The 25,864-nt window shown below is 35.4% G+C and overlaps 1 protein-coding gene across 6 annotated transcripts in view; it reads left to right on the forward strand.

Moving 5' to 3' along the window:
- The first annotated feature begins 269 nt into the window (after positions 1 to 269).
- Positions 270 to 25,864, forward strand: part of LOC142333959 (atrial natriuretic peptide receptor 2-like) — an 80,021-nt gene continuing 54,426 nt past the window's right edge. For all 6 annotated transcript variants that reach the window (XM_075381607.1, XM_075381606.1, XM_075381609.1 and 3 more), the window contains exon 1: positions 270 to 512. In XM_075381607.1, the coding sequence (XP_075237722.1) occupies positions 322 to 512 (191 nt within the window). In that variant the 5' untranslated portion in view covers positions 270 to 321. The remainder of the gene's footprint in view (positions 513 to 25,864) is intronic.

Genomic DNA, 25,864 nt, shown 5'->3' on the forward strand with positions numbered 1-25,864 from the left:
CCGAGCAGTTGCATCAATGTGCCGCTTGGACTAGAAGTAGCTTATAGACCAAGGTCAAAGATGGTGTGCCTACGCAAGCTGCAGGGTTGCCACGTCTTGTAAAGAAAAATCAGTCTCATTACTTTATTGTCGCACCTCGTATATATGAAGAAAGGCGTAACGGTCCGTCACGATCGTTAATATGAAGAAATTTTATTTATTATTAAATTGTTTTTATTTATATAAATGGACTTTTATATTTTTACAAATATCTATTTATGATTTTTTTATAGGTTATTTGAACCATATAGAAATATATTATGTGCAATTGAAAATACAAATATGGCTAGTTTATATGGTACATGGTATTTAGGTACCGGTAAATCATCTTTGTATAGTTTGACACAACATATACATTTTGAGTCGCTTGCTCGTGAATATATATTATCGACTGAATTATATTCATTTGTCGTTAGTAAAGAAAATAAAATGATATTATTGCAATATCCTGAACATTTTGACTTATTTCATAGGTAAGTTATATATTAAATTATTTATATTATGTAACAGTTTTTTTAAGATTTTATAATTTTGTATTTTATGATTGTACAGTTATAAATTACATTGTATTTTATATGTTTATTTTTCAATTCTAGTTTAAAATGTAGAATAATATTTGTCACAAAAATTTTATTAATTAAATTATCTATCTAATAAATTACATTTTACAACAATAATGATTCATAAAGGATATAAAACACTTTCAGGACACGTTCTACTGGTAAAAAAAAAAAGGAAGAAAATTTACATAAATATTGTTTTGGAAACACCTTCGTTAGCGAATATCGGCTGACAAAGATTTCCCCTTCACTTCTGCGGTTTTGATAAAATTCAACAAGATTATAATTCTTAGATCCAAAATTAATGAATAAATTTAGTTAATTTATATGAAATCTAATCTGTAACGGAAGGAACCGCAAGAATAGCGAGAGTTTATTGTCTCTCTACCAATCGCAGAACCTGGACAAATGTACCTTTCTGCTGTGACTTTCTTTTATTCGTTCGGGTCATTATTTATTTAATTGCGGTAATGAATTTTTGTTTTATTTACGGACGGATTTGGTTTTTGCGCTCCGGTCCTTCAGATCAGTGCGAATTACTTTACCGTGGCTGATCGTGGAAGGTATTTGGTTAACTGGCATTTCTCCCACCACCACCCCATTCGGTCGCCCTAGAGCATAGACCAAATGTTCCGTGCCAAAAAACGGCTACTGTGCCTCATAACGGTTTAGCGACCCAAATCCTAAAAGCTCCTAGTAAGCTACCTAACGTGCGTGAGCGAATCAAGCGGGGCGCCATACAGCACCCGCTGAAGTTTCCCAATCGCTCACTTGTCAAACATAAAACTAGATCGGGAAGGCTCACCCCTTGTACAACTTATTACTAAACGTCGATAAATTAAAAGACACAATTTTGGCTACCACGCCTCGGTCGCTGTATGCCAGCTAGTACCTGTCCACCATTTAACAGCGCTTGGAGCTGATTTGGCTGATGGCCAGCCCTATTACCAAGGTTGGTTTCAAGCAACAAAGCTATTAGGAGTCCAAATGCAATTACATTAAGAATCCCTTAAATTTACCGATGACGGTTGAACATAGCAACCTCATCGAGGAACTCCCACACGGTCCGACAGTGCGGCTCTCGCCACACTGCCTCGCCGCTTGTGAGCGGCCAGGTTTCCCCCTGACCTCTAAGTTCCAGGGTGGCACGGTCTCTGGCCCCCCCAAGGGCCGGGCAGTCGTACATCATGTGTACATTAGACTGGACCTCCCCGCAGACACACAACTCATCAGCCACCAGGCGAAACCGAAACAGATATTGGTTTAGATTCACATGGTTGGTGAGCACCTGGGCACCCGACGCCCTTAAAAAGGAACTCGAGGCATACCATCCCCCAAATCCTGTATAAAATTATACAAGGATCTACCCTTAGTCGTGGTGTGCCATTCAAGCTGCCATGCCTCCATCGCGAGGCTTTGTAGCCTTTTCCGCAGACGGGAGATGGGCAACTGGACGAAATTTAGCTCCGGTGCATTGTGATCACCGTTCCGATCCGGTTCTGGCCCGGCTCGAAACCGCATCCCAAATGCCTCGGCCTCCCGTCGTGGAAGGTATGTCCGGACGAGGTCTACAGCGAAGACAATAAGTGAGTTATTAAATCACCGATTCAAATGTCTACGGAGGCATTTACATCGGTAGCATCCCAACGAGGCTAGGCTTATTACTATGAGATGTAAAAAGTAAGAGAGCGATAGACGACTCCCGTTAAAGTCCATCAGGGCAAGAAACGGGGGGAGATGTCTTCCCCTACGGGGTTGGGATGATCGTGGAAGGTTAGGCGTATACGACCCTCGTACTCCCGGCGTAATTCCCCTTCAGGTCGACCACAGAAGTCCTTTTGGGCTAACAGGAATACGCCTTCCGGGGTCCTAATGTTTGGGGGAAACAATACGCTCCCTTCTCCAGGGGGAGTCGCATGTGCTGACTGAAGTAAAATTGTAACTTAGGAAAGGACGGTGGGTAATTAGTAAGATGAAGTTAGACACTTCTTCACTGTGGCTATCATTCGTGCTACATCTCGACTGGGATCGGTCGGCCGGATTTCAGTCCGTGATAGCGAATCGCTTTGTGATTCTTCGTTCTTTTTTCTCTTCTTCTGTTGTCTTCGTGTTATGCAAAGAATGTAATAAACTTTCAATAAATGCTCTACAGGTAAAATTTTTGAAGAAAATTCATATAAACAAAGGTTCAGTAACATTTCTTTAGCGAGTATCGGCAGGCCAAAAATGTCCCCCTAATATCTGCATCTACAGTAAAATTAAGCCCAATCTTGAGACTTAAATTAAGGATTAAATTTAGTGGTTTTATATGAAATCCAATGCCGGATTAGTCTAATAGTTAAGTTCTCGCAAAATCATATAATTTTCCAAGACGAGTGTTGTAAGATTCAAATCCTTGTAAACGTAGTTGCTTTTATATGAATTTGAATGTTAGATCGTGGGTACGTTGGGTTTGAATTAACCATACGTCTTAGGAGTGGTTGAGCTGAGTCTGTTCCAGCTAACATGTTTACCGGTATATTTACACTTAACATTGCACTATATCAGACCTGGCAAGCCAGTAACGGTAATTGTATTTGCCCGTACACACACACACACACACACACACACACACACACACACACACACACACACACACACACAGAGAGAGAGAGAGAGAGAGAGAGAGAGAGAGAGAGAGAGAGAGAGAGAGATCTTGCCGTAGCTAGAAAAATGGTTGGTGAAACAAATATAAAATCCAACCTGAAAAACTTTTGTTTTTTTAAATTTGTGTAAAAGACAAAAGATCGGGGTCACAAGTTTTAAATGAAACTTATAAGAATTTAATTCTCAGTAAACTGGTATGAATAAAGCCCATGGAAACTGAATAAAAACGTAATAATTTCGAAGTTTATTAAAAACAAAACATATCGAAATTATATCAGATTTTAACTAGGTTTTAAAGAGAAGAAAATTTTTTCAGGTGTTTACTTGACAGCTACCGTTTTTTAATGCCACAGTTAAAATAACAACCCCCCTCAATTTAAAAAACATAATATTAAAATTACAAAAATAAAAATTTTAATTCTTAATTCTGATCCCATTGGATCCTACTTTTGTAAAACTTTTTCCATGTCCCATATATAAAAACTATTGGTTACTTTTGGATTTTTAATTTTGAGTAATAAAGTTTAAAAAATATGTTATTTTAAGTTCGAGTAACATTCACTCCCCTTGTATTTTGTAGTTTGAAACTGTTTTTAATGGATTAATCATTTATTTCAATAACATTTAACCAGATTTGGTACAATTCAACAAGGCTAGAAACAAATTTAGTTTTCTACAAAAAAAAACAAAGCTAAAATCTACAAATTGTCCCACCAAGAAACGGAAGAACTTTTAGGAGATGTTCTACTGGTGAAAATAATGAGAAAAGTTCATATAAACATAAGTCTAGAAAGGTTCGAGTTATGGCTAGTGAAAAATTTCGCCTGGATTGCAGCTCTTCTAATAAAAATAATCCCTACTGTAATTTTTGGGAACCCAAATTAAGGAATTAAGTTGGTGGTTTGTTATGTATGTGTATGTTATTTCATATGAGCTGGGTAATACGATAAAACAGCTCGCAGAACTATAACTTCAGTAGTTTTTAAGATAACCGACCAAAAATCAAAATTCAGTGTCAGTTTTTTTTAAGTTTGTAGTACAATAGCTTTGTTAAATGACTAATAAATGCTAAAGATTTAGTAATAAAATTTGTAGGTGATTTAATTATGATAAAATTAATATAAATACAGCCAATAAAAAGCAAATAATTTTTTTTTTAAATCGGTTTTTTATTGTAGCAAATAAAAAACGTTTTATATCCGTTACTTTTTAATCTTTACATGGAACTAGCAGTTAATGATGTTAAAGAACAATTTAGATTCGGAGTAACAGTACAAGGTGAAAAGATAAAGATGATACGATTTGCTGATGATATAGTAATTCTAGCCGAGAGTAAAAAGGATTTAGAAGAGACAATGAACGGCATAGATGAAGTCCTACGCAAGAACTATCGCATGAAAATAAACAGGAACAAAAAAAAAGTAATGAAATGTAGTAGAAATAACAAAGATGGACCACTGAATGTGAAAATAGGAGGAGAAAAGATTATGGAGGTAGAAGAATTTTGTTATTTGGGAAGTAGAATTACTAAAGATGGACGAAGCAGGAGCGATATAAAATGTCGAATAGCATAAGTAAACGAGCCTTCAGTAAGAAATATAATTTGTTTACATCAAAAATTAATTTAAATGTCAGGAAAAGATTTTTGAAAGTATATGTTTGGAGCGTCGCTTTATATGGAAGTGAAACTTGGACGATCGGAGTATCTGAGAAGAAAAGATTGGAAGCTTTTGAAATGCGGTACTATAGGGGAATGTTAAAAATCAGATGGGTGGATAAAGTGACAAATGAAGAGGTATTGCGACAAATAGATGAAGAAAGAAGCTTTTGGAAAAATATAGTTAAAAGAAGAGACAGACTTATAGGCCACATACTAAGGCATCCTGGAATAGTCGCTTTGATATTGGAAGGACAGGTAGAAGGAAAAAATTGTGTAGGCAGGCCACGTTTGGAATATGTAAAACAAATTGTTAGGGATGTAGGATGTAGAGGGTATACTGAAATGAAACGACTAGCACTAGATAGGGAATCTTGGAGAGCTGCATCAAACCAGTCAAATGACTGAAGACAAAAAAAAAATTGTAGCAAAACAGGCGATAATGGACGGGGACTCCTGGTGAAGCCATGCGGGGGTAAATCAGACCCTTAATAACGGTGGGGCATCCCTTCAGGTGTTCCCCATTAGAGGTAAGGCAGGGAGAACGTAAGACCGTAGTCCCGGTGGGCGATCCTTTCGGGAAGCGCGATCCTCGCGCCTTCCTTTAACACCGAAGATTTTTCATAAAAACTATTCCCATGTCTAATTTCAATTAGACTATGCACTCAAATCATTATTTGATTGAATCTGTTATATATCAAAAATATTTAATGTCGATTGCAACAACGAAAATTTTGTTCTACAATTCAACCTTCTCAAATTTTTCTTGATTTACTAAAAAATCAACTAACAAATTCATACATTTGATAAAACTTCTAATGAAACATACTATATCTCTCTCTGCTTTGATGAACGAGATCAATACCTATATCCTTTCACACCGAAGCTCTCTAAACATATCAATTCTCATCCTAATAGCTAATCTCAGATATACATAACCGGAGATCGATGCCAAAACATCCATTTTGGCGAAGTAAGCACCCAGGTTCTTGAAACGTTGTCATTTTCCAAAACCCCTGATACGATGATGTTTACAATTTCTATATAATGTGCTATTACAGCATTAAAGCTATAACCGGGAAAATAATATATATTCTACCCTAGTAAACGGCATTTGTATATGTGTCTTCTTTCTTTCCCGTTTAGCCTCCGGTAACTACCGTTTAGATAATTCTTCAGAGGATGAATGAGGATGATATGTATGAGTGTAAATGAAGTGTAGTCTTGTACATTCTTAGTTCGACCGTTCCTGAGATGTGTGGTTAATTGAAACCCGACCACCACAGAACACCGGTATCCACGATTTAGTATTCAAATCCGTGTAAAAATAACTGGCTTTACTAGGACTTGAACGCTGTAACTCTCGACTTCCAAATCAGCTGATTTGGGAAGACGCGTTAACCACTAGACCAACCCGGTGCGTTTCCTTACCTTAACACCGAAATGTACCGATCACTAACGGAAAATCCCGAATTGTTAGTTCATGTTTCGTGGTGGTCAGGTGCATACTTGTTATATTATTACATATCGATATACCGCATATATATATGCGATATACATATATCGAAGTTTTTGGAACAATTTAGTACTTTTTAACTGGATCGGACGAAAATCGCAAATATCTCAAAAACGGTCGGTTCTAGCGCTCTGAAAATTTTTTTCGACTCCTGAATGATACTCAATCGGCTCCCCAGTGGAAAGTCGTTGAATGATAATACTTTTAAGCGCCCCCTGGGACGCCGAAGTTTGGGAGGGTGTGTAATGGGTTGCCACCGTAATATCTCGGCAACCGCTCGTCCGATTTTCACGATTCAAACGGTGTATGTATCACCAGGTCGAGCGCTAACTGTTTAACGCATCGGGTACACTCTCGATCGACCGGATCTTGGTTATCCGGAGATGAAATCATTTAGCCCCGTGTTTTGATTGGATTCACCAATTGTAAAACGTACCGATACGGTATTTCGCTAAATACGCTCAAACCTGTGCGCTAGCGCAGCTGTAAAGTATAATTTTATGTAGACTGAAAAGTAAAAAATATATAAAGAAACTTTTTTTAAAAACCATTCTTATGTTAAATGCACTAAAAAGTAGAAAATAAAAAATATATTATGAAAAATAAAATAATGAACTATAACCAAAAAGTAGGCACCGGAATGTACCGATCACTAGTGGAAAATTCCGATTCGTTAGTATCAATTTCTAGAGTTAAATTTCTAATTTAACTTTCGTTAAATCAATTTTCATCATTCTCAAGAATATATTTTTACACAAAAGGTAATCAATTTTGGGCACCTAATAATCCCATTCCGAGACGCCGCCCGCCAGGGCAGCCCGCCTTGAGGGCCCTAGTTAAAAAGGCAGGCTAGTTCAAAATAAATCAATATCCTTTTAAATAAAGGATATTTAATTACCTTAGCGTATAATCAAAGTAATTATTTTAAATAAATTTAAAAATATATTATTCTAGTTATATTTCATGGTGTTAACTTAAATAAAAAAAAGCAACAAAAAAAAAACATTGTTACCAAATTAAATTAAATAAACAGAGACATTTCTCACAAACAGTATATTTTCTGAGTACTAATGCATTATTTCATTCAAAAACACGACAGTTTTGTTAATGTCACTGCTAGAAATAGTTTGAACGTCATCGCATTTATTTCTAACGTAGAAATATATTTGTACTCCCAGTAACTCTTCATATAATTTATAACGTGTTTTGTGAAATGCAATGGAAAAAAAAAACATTTAAAATGAAATGGCTAGGAAAAGCCAGTTATTTTAATTTTTTTTTTCGAATAGAAGAAAATATATGTGACAAATGAACCATTAGTAAATTGTTATTTATGATACAGTCAGTAGTTACGAACTTATAAATATTAATTACAGTTTATTTGAATTTTTGGTTATTTAGAAGAAAAAATATTTTTCTACTCTGTTATAATCCTACATATACAATTAATTTATAATAAACTAATCGATCTCTCCGCTTCGCTCGTCTCCTTCCCATCTAGCCAGAACTGGACTGGAGCCCCCCCCCACACGGTGGATTAATTATCTTCATGGATTAGAGAATAACACTGATATAATATTGAGAATATATATTGATTTGAAGATATTCATTAAAGAAAATAATTAACCATTTACTTCATTATACCGGATGATTCGGAAAGGGCTTCATAACTTTAAAAGTACAAAAAAGTTTATTAAATAACTTACAGGTTCGGTTGAGATCTCATTTCATACCAAAACACGTCAACTTATAACTCACGTCGTTCGACTGGTACCGAATTCGGGCACCAGTACTCTCACCAGTGTTTATTTCAAACGGCTACATTTACTGGTACGGAACATGCTCGCTGTGTGTTTTGGTTTCACGATTTACAGTCAAAAACTGCAGTTCAACGTAATTTTCCAAGAAAGTACGATAGGAAGTCTCCTAATAGGGGTACAGTTTACTTTTGACATCAAACCTTTGTCGTTACAGGTTTTTCTTCTTCCATACAGAATGAGCCGTTCTTTTTCCAGAAGGCAACCGTAAATGGTATCGTTTATCTGGGCGTGCTTCAAAATGTTCTAATTCCTCAGTTAAAGGATGATGGCTAAGATAGACACCATTTCTATCAGTAAGACCACCTCAATACCTTCTAGAATTCCGAGATTTTCTTGATACTCGATTCCCAGGTCGTCGGATTGGTTGTGAAGATCCAATTTGCATTGCTACCTCGTTCCCAGATTTGACCACGTTAGATTTTTTCTTCTGGGTTTCATTAAATATCGGGTTTATGTACTGCGTTTGCCTCGTATTGAAAGAACATTCAAGATGTCCGAACGAGGCCTATAACGAAGACAAAAACCGAGTTAAAAATCACTGATATAAATGTCTACAGACGCATTTACATCGGTGGCATCCCAACAAGGCCAGGCTTATTACTATGAGATGTAAAAATTCGGAGGGCGATAGACGATTCCCGTTAAAGCCCAACAGGGCTATGAATGGGAGGGGGGTGTGGTGACCGGAACGTCACTATGACCGGAACGTCTTCCCCTAAGGAGTTGGGATGATCTTATTGAGAAAAGCCTTCGAATTAATGCCACAGCTGCTGAAGTTACTCCCGACTTGCTGTCTACAGTCTGGAATGAAATTGGCTTCAAGTGAGAAGTATGTAGCATTACGAATGAAAGTCACATCGATCCACAGTGAGTGTTGGGCGAAAAATTTGATGTTCTTTTCTATGAAATGATACTTCAATCGAATCTGTAAGTTATCTCAATAAATTTTTATACGCTTTTAAGATGTGAAGTTCTTTTTTAATCATCCGGTACCATGTTAACTGGGAGAGAATTAATAATCCCGTCTGTAGTAGGAAATGTAACCCTCTTTTCATCTCCTTAAGGGAAGAATTTTGAAAAATCCTTTCTTAGTGCGTGCTTACACCCCTATAGGAAGCTACATGCGAATTCTCAAGTTTCTAGGTCTAGCAGTATTGACTGTACGTTAATGAGTGAGTAAATCAATCAGTGAGAACAAATTGTTTTTTATATATATATATATATATATATATATATATATACTAGCTGCAGGGCGTGCCTAAGGCACGGATCCGCAGGTAGGCCTTCCGGGCTGGTTGCCCTGGCAGGCGGCGTCTCGTAATGCTATTATTAGGTGTACAAAACTGATTACCTCTTGTGTAAATATGTTGTTTTTTTAATGATGAAAATTGATCAAAGAAAAGCGAAAAAAGGGTTCGTCATTGTTCAGTTAAGCACCCTTCCTCATTAGGAAATAAGTCTAAGTTAAAATAACTTAATCTAAATAAATAATTATTCCCGGCCTCCATGGCGCGTCTTGGCATTTCATCCGGAGGTCCCGGGTTCGAATCCCGGAAAGGCTTGGCATTTTTACACGTTACTTGTCATTCATCTCATTCTCTTAAGCAATACCTAATAATAACGGTGGTTATTAGGTATAGGTTATTTTTCAAGCTACTACTTCTTCTGGTTAATTTCGGAGATAATAATAATTAGTATTTCTGATTTCATACACTTAATAAAAAAAAAAGTTTTGTAAGCAAAAAAAAATCTGATGTGGGCATCACATGACTTCCTTGTACGCCTATTAAATTACATATTAACATTTTTTTTAATGAAAAGTACATAAAATTTTATTTCATTAACTTCTGATTTTTTTAAATTATTATTATTGAATTATTATTTATCTTAAAAACGTTATTATAATCAGTAATTATTAATAAATCAATATATTCAAATTAAAAGATGAAGTCTGATTCGAACCGATGTGCTTTCCCCTTGTACGATCCAAATATTTAATTAATTAAAATTTCATTTGGTTATAACTTTAGACCAAATGAAAATAAGTACTACTTATGATATATCGTTGAGAAATTTTCGATGAGGGCTTATTACTACACTTAAGAAAAAGTTCAAAATCTAAATTGTTTTGATTTTTGGGCTTTTTTGGACACTTTTGGTTCAGTCGATTGCAATCAAAAAGAGAGGTTCACAATTAGATGTTACAATAGTCCTAAATTTTTTTTTTGGATTATACAATCCAAAAAAATTACAATAAAATTGTAAACCGGACGGTAAGAGTCTCTCAGATAAAATTTCGATTCGGAAGACGAGAGTTCCAGTGTTCAAGTCCTAGTAAAGACAGTTAGTTCCTTTTATACAGATTTGAATACTAGATCGTGAATACTGGTGTTCTTTGGTGGTTGATTTTCAAAAACAACGAATTACCATAAGAATTGTATTATTTCTGTAAATGTGATATGTATTACGTATAAATTAAATCGGGCTGAAAAGTTTTGTAACAAATTTTTATTTTTTTTTTGCTATTATATGGAACGCTTAACTATTATTTATCTATTATTGTATATATATTGTCTATTACATATACAGAGTGTCCCATATAAAACGCAACCCAACCTTATATTGGTAGGTATTGAAATAATAAAAAGACATGTGTAAATGTAAATGTAATTTTTATTATTACCATCCATTACCTTATATTTAGAGTAAATGTCGGAAGTGGCCGCCATCTCCTTGAATACAAGCTTCAACTCTTTTTACGGCGTTTCTTGCAACTTTTTTCAAAGTTTGTGGCCGGATATTTAATACAGCTTGTTCAATATTGACTTTTAATCGTTCAAGTGTTCGTGGTTTGTTGCTGTAGGCTTTTTCTTTGAGGTAACCCCGTAGAAAAAAATCCGCCGCAGTCAAAATTATATTATGATAAGTGTATTTATCGATCAATAACACGATTACCGAAGAATTCATCAACAAAATCAGAAGATGAACCTGCGTAGTGCGATATCGCACCGTCATGTTGCAGCTGGCAGCGTCTGTCTTCCTCTTCCAAGAGTGCGATGAACTGAAATAAAATATCCTGATATCGTTCTGCATTAATGGTGTACTCGAAAAAATAGGACCGATTATTTTCTTCCGCGATATCGCGCACCACACGCCCGACTTCTGCGGGTGTAATTGTTTTTCGTGATAAACTTGGGGATTTCCAGCGCTCCAAATTCTACGGTTTTGGCTGTTTACGTAGCCATCCGAATGAAACCATACTTCATCTGTGAAAAATAACGAATCCATAACGTTAATTCCCTCGCACAGAAATCGACGGAACCGTTGACGATATTGTAGCCGTTTTTCTTTGTCGGGCTCAAGAAGTCGATGAACCGTTTGAATGCGATAAGGTCGTAATTGTAATCGTTTGGTCGCCCGATGAACAGTTGATTTAGACAAATTAATTTCAGCAGACAAACGTCTGATCGATTTATTTGGCGAGGCGAGTAATCGGTCTTTGATTTCAGCGACTGTATCTGTATTCAACACCGACGCAGATCTTTTGTGTTCCTTGTTATTAACAGAACAGTCTCTCTAAATTTTGCGACTAACCTTAATACTGATGTTTTGTTAGGAGCTGGTTTATCTGGGTACTTGCGGAACAAATCTTGCACTGCAACCACTGATTTCGTACTGCAGTACGACTCGACAATGAAAACACGTTCATCTAGCGAAAACACCATCTTGTCTCTAGCGATACACTGAACGTTATGATTGCATTGTTGTTACTATCGGTAGTGTTCTACTGCGTCGCCGCGATGTTCAGATGTTGGACGAGTCCGTTTCAGTAACGAGTAGTGTTGTAAGCTTGACTTTTGAAATTTCATGGATGAGTGATTCATGGGTTACGTTTTATATGGGACACTCTGTATTTATCGTGTATTTTTTTTTTAAAGAAGATTCTAAATTAATAAAATATTTTGATAATAGAAATGTAGTGTCTTACCTTTTTTTGATATCAGCACCGTTTTGTTAAAAACAGTTTTATTTTTATTACAGAATTTTTTTGTTTTTTGAGAGGAAGACTCTTACCGTACGGTTTACAATTCCAATGTAATTTATTTTTATATCACTGTGTTTTGTTAGATTTTTCTTTTATTTTTTTTTTTTTATGAATTAGTGATTGATATCTTATGGATTTACTATTAAAATTTACCACCTTAGAATAAACAGATTGAATATCACGGCCAATTTTTTTTTTTTTTTTTTTGATATTCATTTCATTCCTTCATACCACATTTTTCCTTTTTACAAATCGAATACCTTTACATACCTTTACACATACCTTTACAAATCGAAGATCCGTAATGTAATATTGCACTTCTTACTTTGTAAGTGTAACCCTCCTCGATTTTTATCGTATCCGTGGACACACTTTTTATATTGTTATTATTAAATGAACTTTAATTTATTTCTCCATCGATTAGTTCAACTAGTTGTAATTGTCGAATAAAAATTTTACTAATCGAAATATTTTTGTTTATTATGTAACAAATCTTTGTCGCCATATTTGCAACACTTTCCTACAGTTCGTCATTTTTTTTTTTTTTTTGTTTTATTAGCAGCTATAATTTCTTGTAAACTAATACTTTTTTTTTAAATGAAGTGATGAGAATTAAAAAAATTGTTTCATTTTCAGTAGTTTCATTTACATAAGACCTTTTACAATTAAAACAAGTTGTAGTATATTTTATTTTAAATTTTATTATTTCAAGTACATTATGATGTTTTTGTACGCTACCTAGTACTATACAGTACTGCTATCTGGCGGCGCGATTCGTAAATAGACATTAAAAAAATAATTAAATAACATATTCGAGTCCGCGGTTCATCAAATTCAAAAAAAACATTCTTTAACAAAATTCGAGGTTTTTTTTGAAAGTATTATTTATAACTAATCTAATTTAACTGAAATATAATGTTTCACGCTTATTTTTTTCCCTCCATTTTTATTTCACGGTTAGGTTACGTCGTGTTTAGGACTGTAAACGTAGTTCGTTGACATTGTTGCCTGTTACTGACGAAGTTCTAACGAACTCCGTGATTATGTGTTCAATATTGAAGCATACTACAGCGCTCCAGAATGAGTGGCTAGAACTAATTAAAACCATTGTACGCTTGCGCGACAACAATCGTGATGGAAGGGGTGTTTATTTTACTCAAGTTTATCTCTACTCTTACACTTATCTCTGCGCATGCGCTGTTTTATTTTATTCAGTTCTACCAGTTCTAGTGGCGCTAGTTTATTTTTCAAATTTTACCAATTCCATAACATGGGATTTCCTCATATCCAGTTATATAAAGATCACTGGTGTTAACCTTCGATTTTTTTTTTTTTTTAATTTTCAAAATTTAATTGTTTTTAGATAAAAGACGACTTTTTTTTGTAAAAAAAAATTGTTATAAAATAACGAATCATTCTCGCGTTTTTCTTTTTGTTTTTTTTTTTTATTCTCTGGTACCACTGTTAGGTATTGCTTCAGAGGATGAGATGAATGATTTGTAGCGTGTGTAAAAATGCCATACCTGACCAGGATTCGAACCCGAGACTTCCAGATGAAAGGTCGAGATGCTACCACTTTTCATCTGAGAGGTTCCGAGTTTGAATCCCGATCAGGCATTTTCACACACGCTACAAATCGTTCATCGGTGGTCCCGGAGGTTAAAAAAAAAGAACGTTCTCTCGTTTATTTATGAACTTATGAAAATGTTACTACAAGTTTTTTTGTGAAAAATTTTACGTTTTACACTTAGAAACCTTTTCCGATAAATTCAAATTAAACTACGGAGTAGTTACAACCGAAAAATGGGACTACGATACGTTTTTACATCGATATACAGGATTATCATAAAAGAGTGGTGCGGTTTCAGTATTTCATAGGAAGATTGTAGGGAAATTTCTAGATGTTATATTGGTTTCCCTTAAAGCCTCCAACCCAAAAGTTTGTTTATCAGCAGTCGTAACACCACAACGTCAGTTCTTGTATTGTTGTTGCGGTGAGTTTAGCGAGTTGCTATGTTCTCGGATAAAGACAAAGCAAAGTGTGTTTTATTGATGGCCGAATTAAAATCCGTAATTTTAGTTCAACGTGCGTTCCGACGTGAATTCGGAAGAGATCCGCCACACAAAAATAACATAACACGTCGGTTCAAACGATTCGAAGAAACCGGATCGGTTAAGAAACAGAAATCAACCGGCAGACCGAGTGTACCGGACGAAACTGTTGAACTAATTAGACGATCGGCAATTAGAAGTCCTGGAAAGTCCATCCCCCGTCGAAGCGTCGAATTAGGTACTGCAAAATCAACAGTTCACAAAGTTTTATATAAAAAACTGAAATTACACGCTTATAAAATACAGATACTGCAGGAATTGAAACCCGATGATGGTGTAAAACGTTACAATTTCGCTGTTGAAATGTCGGACAGAATAAGAGAAAACTAATCATTTTTAGACGATATAATTTTTACAGACGAAGCTACATTCCACGTGAATGGATGCGTTAACAGACACAATTCACGAATACGGGGCTCTGAAAACCCACACGCAATTATCGAGAAACAACGCGATTCGCCTAAAGTTAATGTTTGGTGTGGTGTAATAGGGCCTTTCTTCTTTGCTGAAAAAACAATTAATGGAGTCGTGTATCTTGACATGTTAACCGATTATTGCTTTCCTCAGCCGGATGAACTCGAAAACATTCATCAACTTCATTTCCAACAAGATGGTGCTCCCCCAAACTTCAATGCATCAGTCACGGACACTTTGTACGAAAAATTTGGAGATCGATGGATAGGCCGGCAAGGACCCGTACTTCGCCTCCAAGGAGTCCAGACCTGACACCTTGTGACATTTTCTTGTGAGGGTACATCAAAAGCGTTGTTTATACACAAAAAATTCGCGACCTAAACCGCTTAAAAACAGGATTAATGAAGCAATGATAACCGTTAACGAAGAAATGTTAACTAATGTTTGGAGAGAAGTCGAGTATCGTTTGGACATTTGTCGAGCGACTAAGGGCGCACATATTGAAATTTATTAATTATGTAAAAAAATGTTTGAGAGGACAAATTTGTAAAATTAAAAACATAAACTGTAAGTAATTCTGTTTTAATTTAAACCATGTTCAAAACCGCACCATTCTTTTATGATAACCCTGCATAATGGGCCATTTTATTAGGTCTACCCGGATGTCGGCCTCCGTGGCGCGTGTGGTAGTGTCTCAACCTTTTATACGGAGGTCCCGAGTTCGAATCCCGGTCAAGCATGGCATTTTCACACACGCTACAAATCATTCATCTCATCCTCTGAAGCAATACCTAACGGTGAACCCGAAGGTTAAACACAAAAAAAAATTCTACCCCGATATCTGAAAATATTTTGGTTAGGTTTTCGACTTTTGGTATGTAAATTGCTGGATACTTAGGGATCTTTTCCGCCTGACCTAATCAACAGGAAGATTTTATCTCTATATTCATGTCTTGAATCTAATGTTCCTATTCTAAATTCTATAGTATTGGTCCCAACACTAAGCTCTCTGAAACAAGACTTAATAGCATTGACCTATACCTTTTTGTTGAAAATAAAATAATTATTGAAATTTTTTTTTGTCTTCAGTCATTTGACTGGTTTGATGCAGCTCTGCAAGATTCCCTATCTAGTGCTAGTCGTTTCATTTCAGTATACCCTCTACATCCTACATCCCTAACAATTTGTTTTACATATTCCAAACGTGTCCTGCCTACACAATTTTTTTCCTTCTACCTGTCCTTCCAATATTAAAGCGACTATTCCAGGATACCTTAGTATGTGGCCTATAAGTCTGTCTCTTCTTTTAACTATATTTTTCCAAATGCTTCTTTCTACATCTATTTGCCGCAATACCTCTTCATTTGTCACTTTATCCACCCATCTGATTTTTAACATTCTCCTATAGCACCGCATTTCAAAAGCTTCTAATCTTTTCTTCTCAGATACTCCGATCGTCCAAGTTTCACTTCCATATAAAGCGACACTCCAAACTTTCGAAAATCTTTTCCTGACATTTAAATTAATTTTTGATGTAAACAAATTATATTTCTTACTGAAGGCTCGTTTCGCTTGTGCTATTCGACATTTTATATCCCTCCTGCTTGGTTTATCTTTAGTAATTCTACCTCCCAAATACCACAATTCTTCTACCTCCATAATCTTTTCTCCTCCTATTTTCACATTCAGTGGTCCATCTTTGTTATTTCTACTACATTTCATTACTTTTGTTTTCTTCTTATTTATTTTCATGCGATAGTTCTTGCGTAGGACTTCATCTATGCCGTTCATTGTATTTATACCGATATTTCAATTATTGAAATATCAAAAAAAAAAAGAAATAATAAAATAGAAATAAAAATAGTAAAATATTTAAAAAATTAATGAAGACTGAAGACCAATCAAAATTATAGTATACAAAATTTGTCTTATTTTAATGTCTTTTTTTCAAATAATATAAACGAATTTACGTAATATATTACAAAAAATTTTATTTCTTATTTTTTTATAAAATACTAAAACTATAAGTTAAAACCAAAAAAAAAAATTTGAAAAACCTTGTTATCTTTATTGATTTTAAATAATTCTGTCCGTGTTGAAAAAATTAATTCTAATTTTTATTTATTCATCATAAATAAAATTATGTTTTACAAAATTTAAATTCAGTTTAACTTCTTGGAAAAAAATAGGACGATGCTATAAATGAAACAGTTTTGAAATGTGATATTATACATCACGAGGTTTCATACTGTTCGTAATAAGTGACATCGATCCGAAACATTAAGACCAGTCAACAAGTTAAATTAAGTACTGTAATTAAGTACGAATTAACCACATATTAACATGCTAATGAGTTTTAACACAATAAACGGTTTTCTCGTTAATAAGCTTCTTTGTTTCCTCTTTCTCTCTTGTTGAAAATTAGACCTTATAGTCATATATATATAAAAGCTCACAACACTCTGTAGAACTTTCCTGTCTCGCGACTAAAACCTCGTTCCATAAAATTCCAATTAAGTTGTGACTTAATCTAAAATATTTATCATTTTATTTAAATACTAGCTGTTCAGCCCGACTTCGCTGGACTTCATAGCCAAGCATCGCTTCGCTCTACTCTTTGGATCGTAAAAGGAGATTCAGTTTTTAAAAACTAATTTAATTATCGTTATTGTGTAAAAATATATAATTTTAACTTTAGTTATAAAATTCACTAAAATAATACAAAATAATTGTAACTGTTTTACACACAACCCATAAGGTACAGCCAAATGTGCGTTTTGTTTTTTTATAATTTTGAAAATGTTTTCATGACACGATTCAGTTTTACGTGCCTCACATTAATTGTTTATTACGAAAAATTACTGTAATTAAAAGATTTTTACTATTCATTTTTCCGGTATTTTAATTATTCATTTCGATTTCGTAATTTTAACTTTAGCCCTTGTACTACCATTAAATACGGTGTTTCAATTTTTAAAATCTGTCGTACCGTTCCGGAGATTTAACTAATTTCGGAATGAGAGAATGACCGGATAACCGGATAATCGAGAGTATCTTTTGTATACATACGTTACACCTTGTACTTCTATCAAATAGGCTGTTTGATTTTGTAAATTGGTCGTACCGTTCCGGAGATATAGCTAAATTTCGGAATAAGAGAGTGAACGGATAACCGGACAACCAAATAATCGAGAGTATATATTTTGTATGCACACAATAGATCTTGTACTGCTATCAAATAGGCTGTTTGATTTTTGTAAATTGGTCGTACCGTTTCGGAGATATAGCTAAATTTCGGAATAAGAGAATGACCGGATAACCGGACAACCGGATAATCGAGAATATATCCTTTGTATGCATACAATAGATCTTGTACTGCTATCAAGTAGGCTGTTTGATTTTTGTAAATTGGTCTTACCGTTTCGGAGATATAGCTAAATTTCGGAATAAGAGAATGACCGAATAACCGGACAACCGGATAATCAAGAGTATATCCTTTGTATGCATACAATAGAACTTGTACTGCTATCAAATAGGCTGTTTGATTTTTGTAAATTGGTCGTACCGTTTCGGAGATATAGCTAAATTTCGGAATAAGAGAATGACCGGATAACCGGACAACCGGATAATCAAGAGTATATCCTTTGTATGCATACAATAGAACTTGTACTGCTATCAAATAGGCTGTTTGATTTTTGTAAATTGGTCGTACCGTTTCGGAGATATAGCTAAATTTCGGAATAAGAGAATGACCGGATAACCGGACAACCGGATAATCAAGAGTATATCCTTTGTATGCATACAATAGATCTTGTACTGCTATCAAATAGGCTGTTTGATTTTTGTAAATTGGTCGTACCGTTTCGGAGATATAGCTAAATTTCGGAATAAGAGAATGACCGGATAACCGGACAACCGGATAATCGAGAATATATCCTTTGTATGCATACAATAGATCTTGTACTGCTATCAAGTAGGCTGTTTGATTTTTGTAAATTGGTCTTACCGTTTCGGAGATATAGCTAAATTTCGGAATAAGAGAATGACCGAATAACCGGACAACCGGATAATCAAGAGTATATCCTTTGTATGCATACAATAGAACTTGTACTGCTATCAAATAGGCTGTTTGATTTTTGTAAATTGGTCGTACCGTTTCGGAGATATAGCTAAATTTCGGAATAAGAGAATGACCGGATAACCGGACAACCGGATAATCAAGAGTATATCCTTTGTATGCATACAATAGAACTTGTACTGCTATCAAATAGGCTGTTTGATTTTTGTAAATTGGTCGTACCGTTTCGGAGATATAGCTAAATTTCGGAATAAGAGAATGACCGGATAACCGGACAACCGGATAATCGAGAATATATCCTTTGTATGCATACAATAGATCTTGTACTGCTATCAAGTAGGCTGTTTGATTTTTGTAAATTGGTCTTACCGTTTCGGAGATATAGCTAAATTTCGGAATAAGAGAATGACCGGATAACCGGACAACCGGATAATCGAGAATATATCCTTTGTATGCATACAATAGATCTTGTACTGCTATCAAGTAGGCTGTTTGATTTTTGTAAATTGGTCTTACCGTTTCGGAGATATAGCTAAATTTCGGAATAAGAGAATGACCGAATAACCGGACAACCGGATAATCAAGAGTATATCCTTTGTATGCATACAATAGAACTTGTACTGCTATCAAATAGGCTGTTTGATTTTTGTAAATTGGTCGTACCGTTTCGGAGATATAGCTAAATTTCGGAATAAGAGAATGACCGGATAACCGGACAACCGGATAATCAAGAGTATATCCTTTGTATGCATACAATAGAACTTGTACTGCTATCAAATAGGCTGTTTGATTTTTGTAAATTGGTCGTACCGTTTCGGAGATATAGCTAAATTTCGGAATAAGAGAATGACCGGATAACCGGACAACCGGATAATCAGGAGTATATCCTTTGTATGCATACAATAGATCTTGTACTGCTATCAAATAGGCTGTTTGATTTTTGTAAATTGGTCGTACCGTTTCGGAGATATAGCTAAATTTCGGAATAAGAGAATGACCGGATAACCGGACAACCGGATAATCAAGAGTATATCCTTTGTATGCATACAATAGAACTTGTACTGCTATCAAATAGGCTGTTTGATTTTTGTAAATTGGTCGTACCGTTTCGGAGATATAGCTAAATTTCGGAATAAGAGAATGACCGGATAACCGGACAACCGGATAATCAGGAGTATATCCTTTGAATGCATACAATAGATCTTGTACTGCTATCAAATAGGCTGTTTGATTTTTGTAAATTGGTCGTACCGTTTCGGAGATATAGCTAAATTTCGGAATAAGAGAATGACCGGATAACCGGACAACCGGATAATCGAGAATATATCCTTTGTATGCATACAATAGATCTTGTACTGCTATCAAGTAGGCTGTTTGATTTTTGTAAATTGGTCTTACCGTTTCGGAGATATAGCTAAATTTCGGAATAAGAGAATGACCGAATAACCGGACAACCGGATAATCAAGAGTATATCCTTTGTATGCATACAATAGAACTTGTACTGCTATCAAATAGGCTGTTTGATTTTTGTAAATTGGTCGTACCGTTTCGGAGATATAGCTAAATTTCGGAATAAGAGAATGACCGGATAACCGGACAACCGGATAATCAAGAGTATATCCTTTGTATGCATACAATAGAACTTGTACTGCTATCAAATAGGCTGTTTGATTTTTGTAAATTGGTCGTACCGTTTCGGAGATATAGCTAAATTTCGGAATAAGAGAATGACCGGATAACCGGACAACCGGATAATCGAGAATATATCCTTTGTATGCATACAATAGATCTTGTACTGCTATCAAGTAGGCTGTTTGATTTTTGTAAATTGGTCTTACCGTTTCGGAGATATAGCTAAATTTCGGAATAAGAGAATGACCGAATAACCGGACAACCGGATAATCAAGAGTATATCCTTTGTATGCATACAATAGAACTTGTACTGCTATCAAATAGGCTGTTTGATTTTTGTAAATTGGTCGTACCGTTTCGGAGATATAGCTAAATTTCGGAATAAGAGAATGACCGGATAACCGGACAACCGGATAATCAAGAGTATATCCTTTGTATGCATACAATAGAACTTGTACTGCTATCAAATAGGCTGTTTGATTTTTGTAAATTGGTCGTACCGTTTCGGAGATATAGCTAAATTTCGGAATAAGAGAATGACCGGATAACCGGACAACCGGATAATCGAGAATATATCCTTTGTATGCATACAATAGAACTTGTACTGCTATCAAATAGGCTGTTTGATTTTTGTAAATTGGTCGTACCGTTTCGGAGATATAGCTAAATTTCGGAATAAGAGAATGACCGGATAACCGGACAACCGGATAATCAAGAGTATATCCTTTGTATGCATACAATAGAACTTGTACTGCTATCAAATAGGCTGTTTGATTTTTGTAAATTGGTTACCGTTTCGGAGATATAGCTAAATTTCGGAATAAGAGAATGACCGAATAACCGGACAACCGGATAATCAAGAGTATATCCTTTGTATGCATACAATAGAACTTGTACTGCTATCAAATAGGCTGTTTGATTTTTGTAAATTGGTCGTACCGTTTCGGAGATATAGCTAAATTTCGGAATAAGAGAATGACCGGATAACCGGACAACCGGATAATCGAGAATATATCCTTTGTATGCATACAATAGATCTTGTACTGCTATCAAGTAGGCTGTTTGATTTTTGTAAATTGGTCGTACCGTTTCGGAGATATAACTAAATTTCGGAATAATAGAATGACCGGATAACCGGACAACCGGATAATCAAGAGTATATCCTTTGTATGCATACAATAGAACTTGTACTGCTATCAAATAGGCTGTTTGATTTTTGTAAATTGGTCGTACCGTTTCGGAGATATAGCTAAATTTCGGAATAATAGAATGACCGGATAACCGGACAACCGGATAATCGAGAGTATATCCTTTGTATGCATACAATAGAACTTGTACTGCTATCAAGTAGGCTGTTTGATTTTTGTAAATTGGTCGTACCGTTTCGGAGATATAACTAAATTTCGGAATAATAGAATGACCGGATAACCGGACAACCGGATAATCAAGAGTATATCCTTTGTATGCATACAATAGAACTTGTACTGCTATCAAATAGGCTGTTTGATTTTTGTAAATTGGTCGTACCGTTTCGGAGATATAGCTAAATTTCGGAATAATAGAATGACCGGATAACCGGACAACCGGATAATCGAGAGTATATCCTTTGTATGCATACAATAGAACTTGTACTGCTATCAAGTAGGCTGTTTGATTTTTGTAAATTGGTCGTACCGTTTCGGAGATATAACTAAATTTCGGAATAATAGAATGACCGGATAACCGGACAACCGGATAATCAAGAGTATATCCTTTGTATGCATACAATAGAACTTGTACTGCTATCAAATAGGCTGTTTGATTTTTGTAAATTGGTCGTACCGTTTCGGAGATATAGCTAAATTTCGGAATAATAGAATGACCGGATAACCGGACAACCGGATAATCGAGAGTATATCCTTTGTATGCATACAATAGAACTTGTACTGCTATCAAGTAGGCTGTTTGATTTTTGTAAATTGGTCGTACCGTTTCGGAGATATAACTAAATTTCGGAATAATAGAATGACCGGATAACCGGACAACCGGATAATCAAGAGTATATCCTTTGTATGCATACAATAGAACTTGTACTGCTATCAAATAGGCTGTTTGATTTTTGTAAATTGGTCGTACCGTTTCGGAGATATAGCTAAATTTCGGAATAATAGAATGACCGGATACCCGGACAACCGGATAATCGAGAGTATATCCTTTGTATGCATACAATAGAACTTGTACTGCTATCAAGTAGGCTGTTTGATTTTTGTAAATTGGTCGTACCGTTTCGGAGATATAACTAAATTTCGGAATAATAGAATGACCGGATAACCGGACAACCGGATAATCGAGAGTATATCCTTTGTATGCATACAATAGAACTTGTACTGCTATCAAATAGGCTGTTTGATTTTTGTAAATTGGTCTTACCGTTTCGGAGATATAGCTAAATTTCGGAATAAGAGAATGACCGAATAACCGGACAACCGGATAATCAAGAGTATATCCTTTGTATGCATACAATAGAACTTGTACTGCTATCAAATAGGCTGTTTGATTTTTGTAAATTGGTCGTACCGTTTCGGAGATATAGCTAAATTTCGGAATAAGAGAATGACCGGATAACCGGACAACCGGATAATCGAGAATATATCCTTTGTATGCATACAATAGATCTTGTACTGCTATCAAGTAGGCTGTTTGATTTTTGTAAATTGGTCGTACCGTTTCGGAGATATAACTAAATTTCGGAATAATATAATGACCGGATAACCGGACAACCGGATAATCAAGAGTATATCCTTTGTATGCATACAATAGAACTTGTACTGCTATCAAATAGGCTGTTTGATTTTTGTAAATTGGTCGTACCGTTTCGGAGATATAGCTAAATTTCGGAATAAGAGAATGACCGGATAACCGGACAACCGGATAATCGAGAATATATCCTTTGTATGCATACAATAGATCTTGTACTGCTATCAAGTAGGCTGTTTGATTTTTGTAAATTGGTCGTACCGTTTCGGAGATATAACTAAATTTCGGAATAATATAATGACCGGATAACCGGACAACCGGATAATCAAGAGTATATCCTTTGTATGCATACAATAGAACTTGTACTGCTATCAAATAGGCTGTTTGATTTTTGTAAATTGGTCGTACCGTTTCGGAGATATAGCTAAATTTCGGAATAAGAGAATGACCGGATAACCGGACAACCGGATAATCAAGAGTATATCCTTTGTATGCATACAATAGAACTTGTACTGCTATCAAATAGGCTGTTTGATTTTTGTAAATTGGTCGTACCGTTTCGGAGATATAGCTAAATTTCGGAATAAGAGAATGACCGGATAACCGGACAACCGGATAATCGAGAATATATCCTTTGTATGCATACAATAGATCTTGTACTGCTATCAAGTAGGCTGTTTGATTTTTGTAAATTGGTCTTACCGTTTCGGAGATATAGCTAAATTTCGGAATAAGAGAATGACCGAATAACCGGACAACCGGATAATCAAGAGTATATCCTTTGTATGCATACAATAGAACTTGTACTGCTATCAAATAGGCTGTTTGATTTTTGTAAATTGGTCGTACCGTTTCGGAGATATAGCTAAATTTCGGAATAAGAGAATGACCGGATAACCGGACAACCGGATAATCGAGAATATATCCTTTGTATGCATACAATAGATCTTGTACTGCTATCAAGTAGGCTGTTTGATTTTTGTAAATTGGTCTTACCGTTTCGGAGATATAGCTAAATTTCGGAATAAGAGAATGACCGAATAACCGGACAACCGGATAATCAAGAGTATATCCTTTGTATGCATACAATAGAACTTGTACTGCTATCAAATAGGCTGTTTGATTTTTGTAAATTGGTCGTACCGTTTCGGAGATAAAGCTAAATTTCGGAATAAGAGAATGACCGGATAACCGGACAACCGGATAATCAAGAGTATATCCTTTGTATGCATACAATAGAACTTGTACTGCTATCAAATAGGCTGTTTGATTTTTGTAAATTGGTCGTACCGTTTCGGAGATATAGCTAAATTTCGGAATAAGAGAATGACCGGATAACCGGACAACCGGATAATCAGGAGTATATCCTTTGTATGCATACAATAGATCTTGTACTGCTATCAAATAGGCTGTTTGATTTTTGTAAATTGGTCGTACCGTTTCGGAGATATAGCTAAATTTCGGAATAAGAGAATGACCGGATAACCGGACAACCGGATAATCGAGAATATATCCTTTGTATGCATACAATAGATCTTGTACTGCTATCAAGTAGGCTGTTTGATTTTTGTAAATTGGTCTTACCGTTTCGGAGATATAGCTAAATTTCGGAATAAGAGAATGACCGAATAACCGGACAACCGGATAATCAAGAGTATATCCTTTGTATGCATACAATAGAACTTGTACTGCTATCAAATAGGCTGTTTGATTTTTGTAAATTGGTCGTACCGTTTCGGAGATATAGCTAAATTTCGGAATAAGAGAATGACCGGATAACCGGACAACCGGATAATCGAGAATATATCCTTTGTATGCATACAATAGATCTTGTACTGCTATCAAGTAGGCTGTTTGATTTTTGTAAATTGGTCTTACCGTTTCGGAGATATAGCTAAATTTCGGAATAAGAGAATGACCGAATAACCGGACAACCGGATAATCAAGAGTATATCCTTTGTATGCATACAATAGAACTTGTACTGCTATCAAATAGGCTGTTTGATTTTTGTAAATTGGTCGTACCGTTTCGGAGATAAAGCTAAATTTCGGAATAAGAGAATGACCGGATAACCGGACAACCGGATAATCAAGAGTATATCCTTTGTATGCATACAATAGAACTTGTACTGCTATCAAATAGGCTGTTTGATTTTTGTAAATTGGTCGTACCGTTTCGGAGATATAGCTAAATTTCGGAATAAGAGAATGACCGGATAACCGGACAACCGGATAATCAGGAGTATATCCTTTGTATGCATACAATAGATCTTGTACTGCTATCAAATAGGCTGTTTGATTTTTGTAAATTGGTCGTACCGTTTCGGAGATATAGCTAAATTTCGGAATAAGAGAAAGACCGGATAACCGGACAACCGGATAATCGAGAATATATCCTTTGTATGCATACAATAGATCTTGTACTGCTATCAAGTAGGCTGTTTGATTTTTGTAAATTGGTCTTACCGTTTCGGAGATATAGCTAAATTTCGGAATAAGAGAATGACCGAATAACCGGACAACCGGATAATCAAGAGTATATCCTTTGTATGCATACAATAGAACTTGTACTGCTATCAAATAGGCTGTTTGATTTTTGTAAATTGGT

Source organism: Lycorma delicatula, chromosome 13 (genome assembly GCF_047948215.1).
Source record: "Lycorma delicatula isolate Av1 chromosome 13, ASM4794821v1, whole genome shotgun sequence".
Lineage (NCBI taxonomy): Eukaryota > Metazoa > Arthropoda > Insecta > Hemiptera > Fulgoridae > Lycorma > Lycorma delicatula.